Source organism: Dromiciops gliroides, chromosome 3 (assembly GCF_019393635.1).
Source record: "Dromiciops gliroides isolate mDroGli1 chromosome 3, mDroGli1.pri, whole genome shotgun sequence".
Lineage (NCBI taxonomy): Eukaryota > Metazoa > Chordata > Mammalia > Microbiotheria > Microbiotheriidae > Dromiciops > Dromiciops gliroides.
In genome coordinates, this window is record NC_057863.1 from 437497238 (window position 1) to 437518643 (window position 21406).

The window sequence follows — 21406 nt, forward strand, 5'->3', positions numbered from 1 at the left end:
CATTCCACTTCCTGACTCGACTTTGAAGGCATTTTCTCCAGCTGTCCCTCAATACCTGGGATGCTCCTTATCTCTGCATCTTGGCTTCCTTCAAGTCTCAGGCAAAATCCTGATCTACAGGAACCCTTTCCTGGAATCCCCTTAATGCTGGTGCCTCCCCTCTGCTGACTACCTTCAATTTATCCTGTATATGTCTTTGTTTGTACATATCTGTTCGCATGTTGTCTCCCTCATTAGACTATACGCTCCCTGAGTGCCGGGACTCTTTTGTTTTCCTTTGTATCCCAGCGCTTAGCACAGTGCCTGGTACATGCTAGGCCATTAATGACTGTTTACTGATTATACCACGTTGCCCTGTTTTGCTCCGGCTCCAAGGAATAAAATAACTCAGAAAACCGAAGATTAACATCAATTGCCATTTGAAGGTACAGGAGAGGAGGATTTGCTGCTACGTTAGTCCAGACAGACCAGGTAGTGGCGGCTCTGGAAGTCTCCAGAGAGTGGGAGGCTCAGTCTGCAGGGTATGGAGTGAATTTGTCCCTTGGCCTGGTAAGAGACTGGCCGTGCACGAGGCTGGGTGCGATTCGCTTGCCTTGCTGCCATCTGGAAGTAACATCTGATTTGGGGACCCCCTCAGAACTGGCACAATCCTTCCCCGCCCTCTTCGCCCGGAGAGGCCGTAGGGCTTCCAGAGGACGCTTCGCAGCTCCTCGTTTTCCATTCGCAGAGCACCTGAGTTGGTACAGAATGCTCATGGAGAAAAAAGAAAAACAGAGTGGGCCACTTCGGGTTCAATCAGAGAGAGAAAAGAGGCGTCGGGGTGAGGATGAGCCAAAGGGGCCTCAGCAGCTGCCAGCATCAACCGCTCCAACTGCCCGCCCCCGTCACGTGATAGGGGAGCGCGGCGCGCGGGGCGGCGCTGCTGATTGGTCGGATGGCGGGGGCGCGGTGTTTGATGGGAAGGGGCTGCCGGAGCACTCTGTCACTAGTGGCTGCAGCCTGCCGGGGCGGGGGGAGGCTGCTAGCGACTGCGGCGGCGGCGAGCGAGCGTCAACGCCGGGCTCGGCCCCCTTCGTGCAGGTAGAACTGGGGCAGTGGTGGGGGAAGGAGCAAGGTGGAGGGCGCTCGGGGATCCTTTCCTCCCCCGGCTCTCTCTCTGGCCTCTCAACACCGGGTTGGCCTAAGAGAGAAAAAGGCTGAGGCGACGGCGGTTGCAACTGGGGGGCATGAAGCTGGGGCTGACTCACACCCGCCTCCTCCTATTTCCACGTTGATGCCCAGCACCCCGAGCCGCCCTAGCCAGGGGGAGGGGAGATGAGGGGTACTGGGTCCCGGGCCGGGGGGTGTGGGCGTGTGTGGTGGAGGTCTTCCCAGTCCCGGATGAGGTGGGGGTGGGAGTTGCCTTTCCCAGCCCCGCCTTTTCTTTACTCTTGGAGCTTTCTGGAGATGGAGCGGGATTGATGCGAGCATCCCCTCCGGGAGGGTGGGGGATGGGGATGGGGATGAGGCGGAGGCGGAGGGACCCGTAGGTCCAGAGCCAGAACTGCTGCTTCAGGGGCGAGCTCTTCCCGTCTCCCAACCCAGAGAGCTGAAAACTGTCAGTGTCATGCTGCCCGGCCCCGAGAGAAGGGAGCGGCTCGGGGCGTGTGCGCCTCCCTGACCAGCCAGTCGCCTCTTTATTTGGTCGCGGAGACCGACAGGGGGGAGGGGCGAGCTGGGGAGCCTGTGTAGGTTGGAGGGGGGGGTGTAGGTGTGGCCAAGGGGAGGAAGAGGGGCGGGAGGAGCGGGAACCCAGCTTGGGCTGTGGGAGATAGTTTTTGTTTGGGGACGAGGAAGAGGAAAGGTGGATCAACTCCACGTTGTTGACTGCGGTTCGTGGAGACGAGGCTTATACCCCGCGCATGGAAACCGATCTCTTAGAAGTTGCTTGGAAAACGACAGTTCTTTGGGGATCCTTGTCCGGGTTAAGGCTTCTGGTTTTGTCTGCTTGTGCAATACAATTTCTTATTAATGCTTTCAGAACTCAGGCCTTTGTTTTCAATAGAAGAAAAACATCAGAGAAAAATTCCTTGATATAATCATTCTATTTAAAATGTCACCCATAGATTTTCGATTTGAACAGCGTAGAAACCACGATAGACAGAAGCTCCATTAGTATAACAAATAAAGAAAAACTGTTCAAAAGAAACGTTGAAACCTTGTCTAAAAATCTTGGAAATTTTTTGAGTCAGGGCACCCCATTCTCTTCTGATTTGCTTGTGTTTTGTTATGTACTTATATATGTGTATGTTTGTATATATGTGTGTATGTGTTAACCTGAAAATTAATGAAAACAATAGAATCGGGACAGATGAGTTATAACTCGTGGTATCACATACCAGATACTAAGAATACCCAAAGAGTGGGGCTGGAAACAGTTTATATAGGATACAAAAGGTAGAGCGGGTTGATTACCTCATAGATTTCACCTATAGTTCTTTGACATAACAAGCTGTAATAGTTTCATAAAGCAAGTCATTTTTACATAACAAGCAAATGTACGTAAAGAAAGCTTAAGACTTTTTGTAGAGGAGAGTTTTGGGAAATCTACAAAATTATCAGAAGCTAAAATTGACAGTCTGATCAGCACCAGACAATTCAATTTAGCTTGGGAAAGAAACTAGATAAAGTCAGTTCTGTCAGTTGTGTTTGTCAGTGCATGCATGCGCGCACACACACACACTTACTTTATATATATATGTTTTTTGGCTCCTCTGTTAATGTAAGCTCCTTGTGGGCAGGAACTATTTTAGTTTTCTCTTTGTTCCCCTAGTATAGCAAGTATTCAACTGCTTGTTGAATAGCTTTTTTTCTCAGCTGTCCAGTTGTCATCATTGACAATAATGTTTCCAGGTGTAGTCATTACTTGTGAGAGAAATGAACATGGATTGGATTTATTTACTCTAGGGATCTTTCCTTAGGTACATGTTGCTTTTAGGTTCTGAAACTGTGTAGGAATACTGCTCTTTTGTCCTTGGGCCACAGCTTGTTCTTTCTCCTTAAGGACCAGTTAATTCTTTGTTTTTTTCTTTTTTCAGTTAATCTTTTCTGTGTCACAAAGTTAGGAGAAAAGAATTTTGCAGTGGTGGGGGTGTGTTTAATTTTAAGGCTTAAATTTTATAGGCAAACTGTCATCAGTGAAACCAAAGTTAGGCAATTCTGTTATGACCAGACAATGCAAAATAATATTAATATTTGACAAATACATAACTGTTATCAAACAAGTTTGATTTATAGACATACACAACACAATAATATATGTATTGTATACATAAAACTATACAACACACATGTATTATAATAGAAGATATAATACATATGTACATATATGTGATTTATTAAAAAAGCAAATTATCTTTATTTCTTTTTTGTCTTTAACCTCACAATGAAGAGGTGATTTATACATACTTGTTGCATTATTGAAAATTGAGCCATTTCATAATAGCCTGTAATATCCTTTTGAAAGGTCTTCTTTTGTTGAATTTAATGCCATCATTACATTCACACAGAATTATAAGTAGCTCATTTTAATAGCATATTTACTTTTTGAAGGTTTAAGCTTTGTTAACCTGTAAATTAAGGAAACAATCAATATAGGAGAAATAAGGTCTTTAATGGGGCAGAGGATTCGTGGTATGGCAAAGCAAGAAGTGAGGAATATCCAAAGATGGGAACAGAGGACAGGGTTTTTATGGGGTAACAGAAGAAAGGGAACCAAAAGACTGCTCCAGTACAGAAAACCACTAAGTACTTAATATAAATGAACCTTTAACAAAAGAAAGTATAGAACTGCTCCTGAGTTAACTATGATGCTACTTAACTCTAAATAGAAACTTCTTAATGTAGGTGGGTCCTTTTACATAATAACAAAGTCCAGGTCAGGAATCATTTTCCTTAAGTTGATCTATATTCTGGAATTGACAAAGACCATTCAGCCCCAGGCAGTTCATCTGCCTGGGAAGAGGGAGTAGGTGGGAATCAGTCAGTTCTCAGTAAATTTGTAGTTATCAGCTTTTATGGAAAATCACCTTGAATCTTAATTTAGGTACTTAGAAATACCTGGCATATTGCAGGGCATTGTGAAGCTATACTGGTGATTAGTCTCTGTTAAAATATATTAGAAATTTGATAAATAAACCTAACCAAAATAAAACTTCTTTGCTTTTGTTTTTTCCCTAAAAGACCTATGAGACTATATTAATAAAATGAGGAATTATTTTGCTTTTATTATTTATATTAGAGAAAATGGAGACAAAACAATTGTACTTAATATGTGAAATACATATAACTTAAACTTTTGACTTATCATTTTGTAATTTGTTATACTGTGACTTACATTAGAAGATAATGTTCCTGATCCATTCTGAATAGTATGTTGGTTAAGAGTATGAATATCCAAGCTTTAAGATTTGAATTATAATTGCAAACCTAAAATTTAAAAGTAGCATCTTAAAATATTTAGTTAATATAGTGGATAGTGTTACATATTGGAAAATGCATGATTTGAAAACTTAAGTCATTTCAAGGTCCACTGACACCTGAACAAGAATAGAGAAATTCTTTGCACATTCTTGAGGGAGAGCTTCACTGGATTTATCCATCTCCTCACTAGATTTATCTATCTCCTGATTTAATGGCAAGTGTATTAGTTAGTACATAACATTGAAATATTTTCCAGGGCTGTTGAAGCTGGAATATGCCTTGAGATTGGACTACACAGGGGACTGGTTGTGAGAATTTATGAAAGTGTACATAAATTAAAGCAGAAGAAAAATACTTGGCTTATTTAGTCACTTTATATTTTCATATGTATAGTAATGCACTGGCTCTTACATGTGAATTTAAATTGACTACTCATAGATTTATTCCATTCCCTTTATATAGAAATTTCCAGAACAGTTGTTAAGCTGGATCATGCTATTTTTTTATTCTGTGAATTGGCAAAAATTAATGATATTTTACTGACCCTTTATTGTAAAAGTATTAATTGCTTTTGAACATAGTAACTTGTTCAATCTCTCTTTTGAAAATGCATCTAGGGATTTGGTTTAAAAAATTTATTGTGACTTGGGGGTGGGACTAGGCCTAGAGGAGGACAGGGTTCATTGTATTCAGAACTGGAAAATTACTTTAGGGAGAATTTATCTAGTCCATTTTTTCTCAAAGTGTGGTTTAGGGACCCTTGGGGTGGGGAGCCCGAGACCCTTTGATAGGATCCTCAAGGACAAAATCATTTTCATAATAACACTAAAATGTTAAAATTTGTAATACTGTAAATATCAATAGATATAATACAAACAAAAGCTCTTTGAGGGAATGGCTCCTCACTAATTTTAAAGAACATAAAGGGATTCTGAGACTAGGAAGTTTGATAACTGTTTAGTTCAATCCTTTGCTTTGCTAGAGGAGGAAACTGAGGCCCAGAGAAGTTAAGTGCTGTGCCTCAAGTCACAAAGTTAGGAAATAGCAGAGCTAGGATTGAAACCCAGGTTCCCTGCTTTTAATCCAGACTCTTTGGTGTTTGGGGGGCTTTGGTCCTGGCTCTAGGCCTGTTCTTGGCATATTTGTCAAGAGAGGGAGTAAATACTATAGAACTGAAAGATTTATGGGCATTGGAGATATTGCTGGAACTTGTCCACAGAGTAGCATGAATGACTACTAGGTTGCAGACCTGGGTGAATGGAAAGATTGGAATACCACTGATAGAAATATGAGAAGAGAGATAGGTTTAGGGGGAAAATAATTAGTTCTATTTTGGACATGAAACATCCAAGTGGAGATATCCAATAGACAGTTGGTGATGTAAGACTCACAGATTGTTGTTTGTCCTTGGTTCAGGAAGGTGATGTCATAACTTGAAAGTAAATTGAATTTGTGAGGCAAGGTTGTGCTAAGTCACCAACCTCACTCTTTCCTCTGCAGCCAAGTCCAGTGGCAAGAAATAGGTCAGGAGGAGTGGAGATGGCCCTGATGTAGTGGGAGACCTTGTCCTTTTTTTTTTCCCCATGCAGGACTAGAGCTCAGGTAAAACATGAGGGTTGGATTTGTCTGCTTAGAAATGATAATCAAATCTGTAGGAGCTGATGATCACCAAGAAAGAAGGTAGAAAGAGGGCCTTTAATAGAGCAGTTTCAGTTGAGTGGTAGAGATGGAAAATATTTGTGAGAAAATAATGGGCTTTGCCAATGCCCAAAGGCCCCAGCTCCACGGGATTGATTTGGATTGATTGGATTGACTGACTCTGCTGATAGACTGACTTGAAGTTGACTTGATTGAAACCACATCTTCCTGGCTCTCAAGAGGGTGTGTTCTCAGAGGCTGTGGGCTCTGACCTCAACACAGGACCACCCTGGAGTCCAGTGAACCAATTTATTTGGACGATGCTATCCCATTAGTTTGAACCAGTGTGGAAGGACGGCTTCTCCTTTGGGCAGAGAGGAAGCTTCAGCAGGCAGTTAGGCTCTCACAGGCTGGTGGAGGAGGACTGGAGGAAGAACCAGACCAGGCTGGAACTCTAGGCTAGATAGGCCTTTTCTTGACTTTCTGAGCCAAGTATTCTCTTTTAACTAACACTTGGTATGCTTTAATAAATGCTTAATGCCCAAAACTGGTGGAGAAAACTCACAGTACCTTGAAGGTATGAGAGTGAAGTGAATGTTAAAAAGCTTTGGCTAAGCATGTTTGAAGGAAGCAGGAATGAACTGAGCTAAACTTTATTTTTATTCCAGTTCCATTCAACAGATATTTCTTGAGTCCTTTTAAGCATAAGGAATATAAATAAACATTTTAAAACAAAATGAGGGGAAATAAAACTGAGGGTAAACTTTTTAAAGCACTTAAGTTCCTAGTTGTCAGATGCCATTCGTATGAATGCTAATGATCATTCTATGTTTATTAAAAATAAGTTCTTTTTGGAAATCTTTTTTTTTTTTTAGCTTAAAAAAGCCATGTCTTTACATATATCTAATTCAGAGTCTTTACTAAGTCAGATGGACATTCTCCACATCAGTCTGGAGGAATGGATTATATTGTGAGAATTAGTCTGCTGTAGTGGTTAGAGTGCTGATTTGGAATCAGGAAAAATTAGATTCAAATCTTGTCCCAGAGGCTCTTTGCAAAGCTTAATCTTCACTTGACCCTATCATCTCTTCAATCTAACACTCCAAATCTCTCTTCCTTTAGCCAAATTCCCAGGAAATGAAATTCTGTGTGTCAGTGATGTCAAATTTAAATAGAAAGGTTGGGTCACTAAACCAAATATAAGGAACCCTTTCAGCCTCATTTTGTTTTAGAAAGCCATGTGTTTATATAGAGATTTATTAATTTTTTTACTAATATATCAACATTGAAGTCAGGGAGAAACATTTTGGAATATGTAGGCCAAGTGTTTGACACCTCTGTCCTGCATTATACTTTTCTCTTCCATACTTCAGCTCCTAGGAAATCTGTCATATCTCACCACTTAACTGATATAGTTGTCTCCAAGGTTAGCAGTAATCTCTTAACTGTTAAATTTGTTGACCCATTTTCAGTCCTTATTCTTCTTGGGCCTCTCTCTGCCACTTGACCACTGTGGGTCCTACTCCCTCCATTAGTCTCTCTTCCTTGTATTTTGTGGCTCTGAGCTCTATAAATTATATTTCTGACTGACGGTTCCATCTCATTTTAATTTGTTATATTTTAATCCATGTATGGACCTATTCAGTCCATACTCTGTAACAGCTAAAATAATCTTCCTAAAGCCCAAGTCTGATTATTTTACTTCTTGGCTCAGAAACTTTCAGTGGCTTCCTTTTATTTTTAGGATAAAATGAAAAAAATTCACTCTATATTCCCCCGAAAGTGATTCCCATACAGGTTCCCCAAACTCAGAATTCTGTTTCTCTACCTTAATAGAAGAAGTTCTTATGTTTGAAATGTATTCCTTTCTCATCTTCATCTCCTAGAATCTCTAGCTTCCTTCAAGGCTTAGGTAATATAATTTGTAGGAACAATCAGTCAATTTTTATTAATCTCTTACTATGTACTAGGCACTGTGCTAAGTGGCAGGGATACAAAAAGAAAAAGACAGCCCCTGGCCTCAAGGAGCTTAAAGTCTTATCTCCATAATTGTAAGGGTTCTCTCTCAAATGATTTTATATACATGTTATGTATATGTGTGTGTGTGTATATATATGTAAATGTTCTGGCTAAGTTAATTGGAAGAGAGATGGACAACTTTGCTATGAATAAACATGTGACAATACTAATTTACCAAGTTATGAACTAATTCCTTTTATGTCTTCTCATACCCACAAGTATCTGCCTGAATCCCTGAAAACTATTTCAAGGGAGCCATAAGGCCAATAAAATCTTATATAGTCAATTTAAAATCATCTGTTAATAAAGGAATGTGAACAGTAGGTCACACAAGCCACCAAATAATTTTTATTTAGCTTTAAAGATATTCACATTTATACTTATATATGCTTAAATTTTGCAGTAGACTTTTCCATTTCCGTTTTTTAAAAAGTAGTTTACCTATACTAAGTACTGTATAGATATCTTGGCACTGATATGCAGTCTTTTCCTATAACATTATCATGAATTTTGGCTACATATTCTTTAGTTTGTGGCAATACCTACCCAAACTCTTTGGACACAATTTGATGAAGTTCAGACTTGTCATACAATTGACCTTGGGTCCAGGATTTTTAATTTTCAGGATGTTATAAGGAATATTTCAGTTTTACTAAGAAATCAACTACTACATCCCATAAATTAGCCAATTAGCTTTTTTATTCCCGTTGGGTGAAGGTCAAAGGTTGTACTCTGTCTATTATTTTTAAACTGTTGCAGCACAAGCAAAAGATAGTGTCTGATTAGAATAGTGGGTAGTATGAAAAAGATAAGCTACTAAGTTAAGGGGCAATCAATGTTTGTATGCAAAAACCATTACTTGAGTCCATGACCCCCTCAAGCCTATCTGATTCTCTCTCTAGATTTTTTATAACCTCCCTCTTAGAAAATAAAGTGTCTATACTTTACCTGTATATCATCTCCTCTTACTAGATTTATAACCATTTGCAACCTGGCTTCAGCAGAAATTGCTTTTGCATATATTTTGTATTTACTTGTGAACATGTTTTACATTGTTTCCTCTTCCATGTAAGATCCTTTAATGTAAGAAACTTGAGAGCAGGGAGAACCTTGATTTTTGTCTTTGTATCCCCAGTCCCTACCTTATAGTTCCTGGTATATAGTAGTTGCTTAATAAGTGGTCATTCATTCCTAAATTGTCATAATTTTCAAAAAAGTTAGAAAAAATTAGTGTTTATTGGCACCATAAGCATAACACTTTGGAATAAATGGTAGATATATTTTGTGCATATAACATGAAAATAAATAAACACGTAATTTTATTTCTAGCTGTGAATTCCATTACAAAATTGATGAAAGGCACCAGTCTATCCTGTCTTCAAAGATAAAAGATGGGAGGATTATTTTCTCGATGGAGGGTAAGTTTTTATTTTTTAAACTAGTTCTTAAGTTTGAGATAATAATCTGACATAAAAAGTTATTTACAAAAATCAGTTGTGTGGTATGGAATTGTGTGGTATGGAATAGAATATTATTTGGATATTATCACTAATCCTTGATTTTTTGTTTTTTTTTGTGTTCTCTTTTCTGCCCCATTTGATTGTCCTTGTTTTAAAAAAGAAAGTTCAGATCAGTCGAGTTGTCTCATAACTCGGGCGTCTCCTGATTTACTAAAATGAATAGCTGACATTTATATAGTGCTTTAAAGTTTGCAAAACATTCTGTCAATATCATTTCATTTGAGCCTCATGACAGCTTGTGAGGTGCAGACAATAATTTTCTACAGACATGAAACTAAAGCTCACAGCAGTGAAGTGACTTGCTTAGGGCCACAAAATTAGAACTCAAGCCCAGGTTATATATAAAGGATAAATCAGAGATAATTTTACAGGGAAGTCGTTAAAGAAGATTGGGAAAGACTTCTTCTTATGGAGAATGGGATTTTAGCTGGGACCTGAAGGCAGTCAGGGAAACCAGGAGGCAGAGATGAGGAAGCCAAGAGTTCTAGGCATGGAGGAAACCCAGTGTAATGCACAGAGTGTTGAGATGGAGTGTTATGGATCATAGAGTACATGGGCAAGGGGAGTAGGGTGTAAGAAGACTGAAAAAGTAGAGAGGGGCCAGGTTATGAAAGTGTTTAAGAGCCAAATACAGTATTTTAGATTTGATACTGAAGGTAATAGGGAGCCATTGGAGTTTATTGAATCAGCATTGATATTGTCAGACTTATGCTTTAGGTTATATAGTACAGTCATGTTAAACATATTTCCACGTTAGTCATGTTGTGAAAGAAGAATCGGAACAAAAGGGAGAAACCACGAGAAGGAAAAAAACAACAAAAAAGTGAAAATAGTATTAGTATTCTTTAATCTGTGTTTAGACTCCATAGTTCTTTTCCTGGATGTAGAGATCATTTTCCATCATGAGTCTTTTGGAATTGTCTTAGAACATTGCATCGCTGAGAAGAGTTAAGTCCATCATATATGATCATTGCACAATGTTACTGTTACTTGCTGTTATTGTGTACAGTGTTTTTTGGTTCTGTTCACTTAATTCAACTTTAGGAAGATCAGTTTGATAGCTGAGTGGAGGGTGGACTGGAGTGGGGAGAGACCTGAGGCAGGAAGACCAACTAGCTGCCTATTGTAATAGTGTCTATGTGTGAGGTGATATAGGCCTGCATCAGGGTGTTTGCAGTGTCAGAGGAGAAAAAGGATATATACAAAAGATGTTACAAAGATAGAAATGACAGGACTAATTAATTGTTTGGATGTTGGTGATGAGAGAGAGAAAGGAGTGGATAGGACATCTAGGTTTTAATTGTGGTGCCCTCAGTAGTAAAAGGGAAATTGGGAAGAGGTGAGATTATTTTTGGAAAAGCTAATGAATTCAGTTTTGGACATCCAGTTCTAGATGTCCAGTAGGCAGTTGGAGATGTGAAGTTATGGCTGGATGAATCTGAGAATCATTTACATAGAGATGACAATTGAATCTATGGAAGCTGTTGAGATCACCAGGAGAAATACTGTAGAAAGAAAAGAGGGCCAAGGACAGAGCCTTGGGGCACCCCTTAATTTTAAAGGATGGTTACGTGGATGAAGATGCAAGCAAAGAAGGGGCAGTCAGACAGGTAGGAAGAGAATCAGGAGAGAGAGCCGTGAAAACCTACAGACAAGAGAGCATCGAGGAGAACAGGATGATTGACATTGTCAGAGAGAAGGTTGATGACTGAGAAAAGCCCATGTGGATTTGGGAACTAAGAGATCATTGGTAAATTTGGAGAGAGGTCAGAAGCTAGATTGTAGAGAATTAAGAAGAGAATGAGAGGAAATGGAAGCTCGAATTGTAGACAACATTCTTAAGTTTAGCCATAAAAGGGAGGGAAGAGATAGGATGGTAGGTAGTGGAGATGGATGGATCAAGTAAAAGGTTTTTTTTTGTTTTGTTTTGTTTTGTTTTGCGGGGCAATGGGGGTTAAGTGACTTGCTCAGGGTCACACAGCTAGTAAGTGTCTGAGGCTGGATTTGAACTCAGGTACTCCTGAATCCAGGGCCGGTGCTTTATCCACTGTGCCACCTAGCCGCCCCCAAGTAAAAGTTTTTTGAAGATGGGAGAGACATGGAAATTTTTGTAAGCAGTAAGGAAGCAGCCGGCAGAGAGGAAGAATGGAAAAAAAAAGTGAGACTGGAGACGATAAAGGGGCAATTGTATGGAGAAGATAGGGTAGAGTTGGATGACTTGTGTCTATAGAGGGGTTTGTCTGGGTAAGGAGAAGGGTTACTCCATGAAATGGGTAAAAGAGGGAATGGTGGCAGAAGTTATCTGAATGATATGAGAGGAGAAATTCAGTAACATGGTGAGTTCAATAACATGTGACAATTCTCTCTTCATAGGGAAAAAGAGGGAGCTCCTAGCAAATGGCCTCAGTTTTTTCAGTGAAATATAAGGCGAGGATATTGGGGGGGGGGGACTGTGGGAATTTTGATGAGGGATAGAAAGGTTTGGAAAATGTCTTAAGTGGGAGGGCTTAGTCAATTAGGAAGGTGTAAAAGGATTGTATTGTTGCATTGAGGGCCCAATTGAGATTATCTAACATAAACTGGTGGACTCTGGCCTCGGCACGGTTTTGTGATTTTTTTTCCAGTTTCATTCAGCAGTACAAGTGTAGGAACAAAAGCAGTGAAAAGTGGGAGTGATCTAAGACTGAGCCTTTGGCAAGGCAAGAGACTATAGAGAAATGGATAGTGTAGAGTTAAACATCATCAAGGGGTAAAGATGGGGAAGGGAGGTAAATGTAGCTAATGCAGGGGTGATGTCTTGGGAAAGAACTGAAGAATTAAGTAATTGGAGGTCATGGTGTGTACAGAGAACAGATTAAGTACAAGGTGGAGGGAGAGGTGGAAAGAAAATGACTTGTGATTAGATAAGGGAATTTAAGAGTTCATGAACCTGGAAATGGTCCTTTTGTGGGAGATGACAAGATTAAAAGGTATGACCATTGTTGTGTGTGGCTGAGAACTAGGTCATAGGAAATGAGTAAGTTACAGAAGTAGGAGGTTAAGGTATCTGAAGGAGGTTCAGTATATATGGTGAAGTCCCCTGGTAGGAGGGCAGGAGTTGGGAATGAGAGGATTGAGCCAGGCTCTGAATTTATGGAGGGAAGAAGGGGAATGTCCTGGAGGCAGGTAAACAGCAGCTACCAGAAGTTTAATTGGGTGGAAGATTTGGACTGAATGAATCAAAGGAAAAGTTTCTGGTGGGTGACTGAGGGAGTGAGTAGAGGGAGAGCCTGAAAGTGGTAATGGGTAGTGAGTGACAAGATGCTGTACTTCATACTTACTATCTTCATTTTATTTATAATCCTTTAAAAAAAAAGTCTAGTTTTCTTCTCAGGTGTTTTTAGGTCTCTGCTTTCTTTTAAAGTTATTTGGAATCAAGTGTTACGTAATTGAATATTAGAATCTCTATTTCTACTTAATGCATGTGCAACATCCTCATTAAACAGTTCCAGTTTTAGAAAAACATTAAGCAGCAACATTTGTAAGGGAATTTTATTTAATGGTCATGTGTTTGGAGAGGTATATAAAATTTTTATCTTGTGAATTCAAATTATATGGTTGTCATTTTTAAATACAAGAGCAGGTATTATGCAACGAATAATTATGCAGTTTGCTTATTATTACTGTTAAGAATATCCAGAAAATGAACTTTATAATGTAGGATAAGATCTAATCTGTGATTGACAGGGAAGAAATACAACAAATAGCAAAATGGAAATGTACCCCTTATCCTGCCTAGCTACCAATTTCATTGCTTACCTTTCCCTTTACCCTGCATTTTTTATGTGTGTTTTGTGGTAATGACAGCAGATTGCATTTTAATACTAACTAGGCTACAAAAGTTTATATGGCATATTCAAGTCAAGTCAACAAACATTGTAAGTTCCAAGCTTTGAGCTAAAGGCTAGAGAAGCTCTGCTAAATGTTAAGCATGAGTTTTCTCAAATGGCATATGAGGCATCTTGGCAGATTTGAATTTCTCTCACTCTTCAGGGGATTGTTCAAATTTGTGAAACCCAAACCCTTGACTAACAGTGTTCTTGATTCCTTGATGATGATAGCAATAGCAGTAAGTAACATTTACATAGCTTTTAAGGATTGCATATCACTTTGTTCCTCATGATTATTCTTATTTTACAAATGTGGTGTGGAAATTTATTGTGATTTGGGGACCCTGCCTTTGGGCTGAGATGAAAAAGCCTTAGGCCCTCAGGGGCTTTTTCTGTGTAAGAGGAGCTAGGGCCCCTCCCCTTCCACTTCAGCTCGGTGGGGGGCCTCTGAGCCGGCTAAGTGTCACAGTGCTGCCTGTGTGCACATGGGGAGGCCCACAAAAACCCTCAGAGAGGCTGGGGTTTGCTTCACCCACCCCCCAGCTCGGCCTGGGGAGCACGGGCTTGCCCGGCCTTGGGGAAGGCCAGCCCCAGATTTCACTTGAGAGAGAGAGAGTTAATAAAAAAGGGACACTAGAGACGCTGACGGGGGCGGATGGTACAAGGAGGTTGGAGAAGACAATAAGAGAGGAGAAAGACAGAGGAAGGAGCGGTACAGAGTAAGGGGCTTTTCAGGGGTTCATGCTACAGTAGTGAGAGAGAAGTGAAAATGAAGCAGGAGAGCTAGTGAAACAGAGGCAGACCTACAGAGTTTGGGAGAAGGCTGGAAGATTAAGAAAACAGAGGGCTCAGGAGGTTGGAGAAAGCGAGGAAGGGCTATGATACAGAGACGCTAGAGATGCCAGGGGGTTGGCAACAGAGGTGAGGACGCTAAGGGGCTTTTCAGGGGGTCAACAAAGTGAAAGGGGCTTGGAGTTAGAAGAAAGGAGTGGAGCAGTGAAAGCAGAGTTGGAGTGAAGGAGTGAAAGTTGGAGAAAGCTGGCGTATACCCTAAGGCAAGAGGTGGCAATGGCCCTTATATTAAAAGCAGACAGGTTGTATAATTTGCATTTCTTAACCCTTATCTCGGGGCAGCTAGGTGGCACAATGGATAAAGCAGTGGATAAAGCAAGGGCCTCGGATTCAGGAGGACCTGAGTTCAAATCCAGTCTCAGATACTTGCCACTAGCTGTGTGACCCTGGGCAAGTCACTTAACCCTCGTAGCCCCGCAAAAACAACAACAACAACAAAAACAAACAAACCCTTATCTCTTACATTGATTTTTATTAAAAAATTCTGCTTTGGTTATTTAATTAAGAGACTTCTTAATCTTTTGCTTATCAATTTGGGAGGAGCAATTGTGGTAGAACTTTATAAAAGGCCCTAACAGATTGGCTTTGGAAATTAATAGCAGTCAGATAGCCAGCCAGTCAAAAGTCCCCAGATTAGGGTCCACCAGTAAGATTAGGCCTTGCAGTCACATTAGGCCCCCCAAATTAGGCAAGTAGTGAATAAAATGTTTTCACATTTGAATGGTGACCATGAAGGGACTTATGGCCCAAATTAGAATTTTTCTAAACTTATAATTTTTCATATAAGTACAGTTATATAATTTTTTCCAGATTAGATTAGATTAAGTTAATTTTTTTTACAGTGGAAACTGACATTGAGAGATGTTAAGTGATGTTTCCAGGGTCCAACAGATAGTTGGTATCCAATGTATGATTCAAACTCAGGTCTTCCTGAGGACAAGCCTGTCCTATCCACTACAAATGCCTAACTGCCTCAAAATCAAAATAGATATTTCTTTCCTTGTAGAAAACTACTAAGGAATATTTTAGAAAAACTAGGCATAACTTAATTTATTGGTTTTCATAGTTTTGCAAGATTTTAAATGATTTTACAGAAAATCAGATTCCTTTAAAGAATTGGCACCTATTTAAAGTTTACATGACTTAAAGGTTTAAGTAGCTTTTGTTGTTGTTGTGGAAAATAAGTAATTTTATTTTTCCAATTGTGAAATTGTTTTCCAGAGAGACTGAGGTAGATTTGATTTTGTTTCTGTGAGAATTAACTACCTTTTGTATCTTGAAGAAAAAGATAGGGGTTATAAAAATGCTTTTTATGTCCTCATAAGAATTTTTGTTTACTAGAAAATACTTCATTTCTATTTGATAGTTATTCTTGTTTAAGCACAAAAGATTCATAAATGTCTATGATTACTTAGAAACAGATTTCCAATATGATGATATTTGGGAAAATACAAATTTGGATCAAGAGAAATGTCTTTTGGTTTAGTATTTACTGGTGCATACATACCCAAGTTTCGAGTGAATGTGAAAGTAGGTTTTATGGTGACAAATTCTAAGTCTCCATTTTCCCCTTTTTTTCCTTTTGTAAACAGGCAAAACCTTCAACAGTAGAAGTTCTGGAAAATATAGATAAGGTATGTTCTTTAATCCTGAAAGATCTCCAGACCTGAATGGAAAATTATTTCATTGCATGTAAAATAGCATCCATTCATTTGGAAACAAAACCTGATCTACAAAATTAGAATTATACTAGTAAGAAATAAGTTGGGTAAAAACCTTGTTGTAATACAATCTCAAAAAATCAAATTGTACTAGAGTCTAGACATTTGTGTCAGGTAATGGAATCTGTCAGAGTGAAATCAGATCTTCAGTATAGTGTAAATCAGGATTGCTGATAGAGTAAACTAAGCTCTAAGTATATACACATTTTCACCTTGTACAGTTTTCAGTATCCTTTTACCAGTGTCATGGTGATTATCCCTTTAGTGCAAGGGTTTTTAACTTGGCTTCTATGAACCTGTGGTTTTAAAAAGTATTTTGATGTCTGTATTTAATTATTAGTGGGTTCCCTTGTAATCCTATATATTTTATGTTTAAAATCATTATTCTGAGAAGGGGTCTGTAGATTTCACTAGATTGTCAGAAGAGGGGTCCATGACACAAAAAGTTAGTAAGTGACTTTTGCTTTTGTGGCTATAGCCACAATTTCTTTCTGGTAAAGGACTTGCAACAATTAGTTTGACTTTTAAAAGCATATGAAAACTTAAGGCATGATTTTAGGCTATTATCAGATGATATTGGTCATTATAAAACATAAATATATTAATTTTTCTGAGGATAAAGCATAATTAAATATTTAAGTAGAAGGATTTTGTAAATGGAAATATGAGCAGGAGAAAGTTATTTTTAATGTTTCAGTAATTGTTTAATGTTTCAATTTTGAGGTTCAGTAACCTGTGACAATTCTCTCTTAATAGGAAATCCAAGCGTTAGAAGAATTTAGAGAGAAAAATCAAAGATTACAGAAACTATGGGTTGGAAGGTTACTCCTCTACTCCTCACTTCTTTACCTGTTTACTTGCATAGTAGTATACTTGTGGTATCTTCCGGATGAATTTACAGCAAGACTCACTATGACACTCCCATTTTTTGCATTTCCATTGATGTAAGTAAATATATATTTCATTTTTCTTTTGATGTTCTCTTTCCTCAAATAGCCAGTTTCCTTTGTTCAGCTCCTTTTATTGTGGATTAAAGTATCAGTGAGGCTTCTTACAAGCATTTGAATGCTTGGGTTTGCTTTTTGACAGTTTGAAGATTTGTTTTATGTATTTTTAAAATAGTAGAGCAATATTTGTGGCAGAGATCTTATGTTAGGTAACTTCTTCTGATGGAGCACCCAGTATCCAAAGACTAAGCTTTCTGGGATGTGATATAATATAATGATGCTTGTGCGCTTTAAAGCTTTGAAATAAAAAATTTAGTAGTGATAATTACTATACTAATACTGGAGTATTATGTTAAAGAGGATATAGGTTTCACTTTCATTGTTATAAAAATACTAGCTTTTCATCTTTAAATGGGAATATTACTTTGTAAAAGTAATCTTCCATAGCAACTATTTGGAGCAGGAAATATATCTCTTAAACATTATATGCTGTCTTTAGTGAACCTATAAGAACTAGCATTGTCCTAACTTTTACAAATTTGTATATAGGCTTATGAATGTGCATAGTGCTTTAAGGTTTTATTATTCATACTTCCATGTTTTTCTTTGAAATCCTGTCTCTCTTTGGTGCTTTCTATTCTAGCTATGATACTATGACTGAATATAATAAACAGTAATCCTGAGTTCCTTAGGCTTATTTAAACAAATACACAAAAAATGGTAGTGGTCAGGAAATGGAGAAGCTCTGTTACCAAAATTTCCTCTTTTTTCCCTACCAGAATTAGATTGTCATTCTACTGAAATGTATTTTGCTTATGTTTAAGCGTACTGTGAACTTGGGATCTTTTGACTCTGGCAGTAATGTGGCTTGGCAGATTGTACATGATAACTCTAGTTTGTCCTTGAAAACAAGGATATATAGCTGTTGAGCATACAATAATTAAATATACTGTTATTGTTTTGGGGATATTTTTATAGATAAATTTGCAAGTCTGCCAGATAACTACTTTGCATGGATATTTTTATCTTCTATAAAAATTCTTAGGAGTTATTAGCTTTACAGAGAAGGCATGTATACATAGGAAATTAAATGGGGTATACCTTTCCATGGAGTTTGAGTTATGTTGAAATTCCTGGTCAGACACTCTAGAAAGAATTCCTAGGACCCTGGAGGCCCTCAATCTACAAAAAAGGGCCACAGAAAAGGGGAACTCCTCTTCTATTTTCTAATTTAATTTCTCCTTCGAGCCTCCCAAGTCCTGTGTCTTTGGCTCATCCAATCCATTCTACTCCTGCAGACTCATTTTATTACCTGAGGAAAGTGAGGAAATTTTGAAAAAAGGAGGATCTCTATTGTCCTAATCTATTTCTTAAGGAATAGGATGGGGAAAATATCTTTTTCCCTGACTGAATTTCCTTTTCAGTCCAGTTGGGGTCACAGGCTCATAGATTCAGATCTTAAAAAGACCCTAGAGATAATTGAACCTGACTCTCTGTATTTTTTTTTTTAACTTTTTGTGGGGCAATGAGGGTTAAGTGACTTGCCCAAGGTCACACAGCTAGTGTCAAGTGTCTGAGGCTGGATTTGAACTCAGGTCCTCCTGAATCCAAGGCCAGTGCTTTATCCACTGCGCCACCTAGCTGCCTCTTTTTTTTTTTTTTTTTTAATAAATGAGGAAATTGAAGTAGAGGTAGATTAAGTGATTTGCCCAGGGTCACATAGCTATTATTTGAGGTAAGTTTTGAATTCAGGTCTTCCAGACTTCAATTCCAATACCCTGTCCACTATGTATCTGACTTCTCTTTTTCATATTTATATTTTCCATCCTTTCTCTGTGAGCTTGAGTGAGCTGAGAACATATGGCTTGCACTTTTGGCATATTTCAAGCTTCCTTTCGTTAACTGCATGAGTTTAATAGCCAGCTTTATGCTCAGTCAGGTAGTGTACTGAATGGGGAAAATCATCTGTCTCTAAAAAAGGCAGCCTTATTCTACCTTTACTTGTTCTTGTTCTTCAATCCTTTCCATTGCTTTGAAATAACTACCTCAGGCTTTTCTGGCTCCAACCCTTATACATCTCTCTTCCTCAGTCCCTTGGGAACACCAGTTTGTAATTGGCTGGCTTATATCATTTCACTTGATTGTGACATGGAAAATATGAGGAGTCATGTTGCTAACAGCTGGAAGGTGGTCAGTTACTTTGATCTAGGAATTCTATCTAGAGGTAGGAAGTAGGGAAGCAAAATTTCTACATATAATAAAATTTAATTTGGAATCTAATTTGAAATTTATTATAATTTAGGCATGTGCCATATTGAAGTTACTTTTGTTTCATTGACAAAAAAAGGAAAACATACTGCAAACAAGGTTGTAAAGCATATGTTTATCTAAGTAAAACTTTTTTTTTTTGGCGGGGCAGTGAGAGTTAAGTGACTTGCCCAGGGTCTCACAGCTAGTAAGTGTTAAGTGTCTGAGGCCAGATTTGAACTCAGGTCTTCCTGAATCCAGGCAGGTGCTCTATTCACTGTGCCACCTAGCTGCCCCCTAAGTAAAAATTTTAAAAGCAATTTTAAACCTGCCTTAACAGTATATGTTTCCACATAGTTTTCTGGTTAAAAAATATTTTTATTCAAAAAAGGTTTGGCAGGACTTCTACCTTGTTAGTTCTAATTAAAGGTAAACTAATATCACCAAGGAGAGGGTTCAATTGTATCTCCTTTAGTAGTGTAATATCATGGAAAGAGCCCTTGGAGTTGGAATTAGGCCTAGATTTCAGGGTTCCAACTCAATTACTTATTAGCCGTGTGAGCTTGGACAAATCAGCTCTCTAGCCTTGGTTTTTTATTTATAAAGTATAGTTAGTAGTATTTTCACTACATACTTCAGTTGAGATTGTTTTAAGGCTCAGCTGTGAAAATGTGTGTGTAAAATGTTTTAATAGTGAAGTGCTGGGGGCAGCTAGGTGGCACAGTGGATAGAGCACCGGCCCTGGAGGCAGGAGGACCTGAGTTCAAATGTGGCCTTAGACACTTGACACTTACTAGCTGTGTGACCCTGGGGAAGTAACTTAACCCCCATTGCCCTGCAGGAAAAAAAAAATAGCGAACTGCTACATATTCTTATTTTGAAAAGAATTTTCTCTAATGAATTGGTTTAAATGCCTTTTAAATTTTAACTCCTTATACTTGAGAGGAACAAACAATTTTAAAATGCTGAATTATTTAGACTGATCTCTATTTTGACTACAACAAAGTTTTTACTGTACCTCCTGTGTCACTATGATTGTACTGTTTTGGCTCAGTCACATTTGTGACAGTTCCCAACTGATGAAGCTTTATGTTTTAATTTCAGTAATTTCTTAACCGCCATGATATATTAAGTATAGGACGCATCTAGCAGCCATTCATTTCTAATTTTTTTCTCTAAATTGAGTAAAGTTTATGACTTTGTCACTGATGGTAGTTTTAAACAGAAATCAAAACAAAAACTGCTTGAAAGTGAGGAAGGCTTACCAGGTTTTTTCTCCCTGCTCTTGTGCATTTGTTATGTGGACCACTTTCCAGGATAAGGCTTGGTTTTCTTTTTTCCATTGGAAATTTAAATAGTTTGTATGAACAGTAACAGCAAAAGACACATCAGTTTCTACCTTATATTCTGCTTCCAATTGTGGTATTTTTCAGAACCCCCAGATATGTCTGTAAAAAGGACTGCTTGCAGGGCAGCTAGGTGGCGCAGTGGATAAAGCACTGGCCCTGGAGTCAGGAGTACCTGGGTTCGGATCCAGCCTCAGACACTTAACACTTACTAGCTGTGTGACCCTGGGCAAGTCACTTGACCCCAATTGTCTCACTTAAAAAAAAAAAAAAGGACTGCTTGCTATATATTTCAGACATCTCAGATCCTTAGTATTGGGATATTTAAATTTGGGACAAGTCATCTGTCCAATATTTTGCCATCTCTACCAAAACCTTGTGGCATATTAGCTGAACAAAGTAATGAGAAACTTAATTTTTAATCTGATTTAAATCTACTTTTCTTGCCTCTTGCCTTTCATCTTGTTCCTTATTCTCAACATTATTCTTTACTTTTCATATTTAAGGTGACTGTATATAATATCTAATCTCCCCATCACTTCCCAATTGGTACTAAAACCAGAAATGTAATATTAAATAGCCTTTATAGTAGAAAGTCTCTATAGTCAGAAAAGGTTTTGGTTGTCAAGATATCTTCCATCTATGTTGCAGTAGCTGATAGTCAAAGGCAAATCATCTAGGTCATACTTATAGAACTCCCTTGAACACTTTTCTTGCAAGTTCCAGAGCTGTAGAATCCAAGCCATATAAGTTTTACTCAGGGGATAGAAAATGTACTCAGATGAG

The 21406-nt window shown here is 38.5% G+C and overlaps 1 protein-coding gene across 3 annotated transcripts in view; it reads left to right on the plus strand.

Annotated features, from left to right (window-relative positions):
• Nucleotides 1-944: 944 nt before the first annotated feature.
• LNPK (lunapark, ER junction formation factor) overlaps nt 945-21406 on the plus strand; it is an 85380-nt gene continuing 64918 nt past the window's right edge. For 2 of the 3 annotated variants that reach the window (XM_043994608.1, XM_043994610.1), the window contains exons 1-4: nt 945-1080; nt 9448-9536; nt 15952-15993; nt 16837-17024. In XM_043994608.1, coding sequence (XP_043850543.1) covers nt 9510-9536; nt 15952-15993; nt 16837-17024 — 257 coding nt within the window. In that variant the 5' untranslated portion in view covers nt 945-1080; nt 9448-9509. Of the gene's footprint in view, nt 1081-1128; nt 1322-9447; nt 9537-15951; nt 15994-16836; nt 17025-21406 lie in introns of those variants that run through there. The other variant, XM_043994609.1, reaches the window with a different exon arrangement.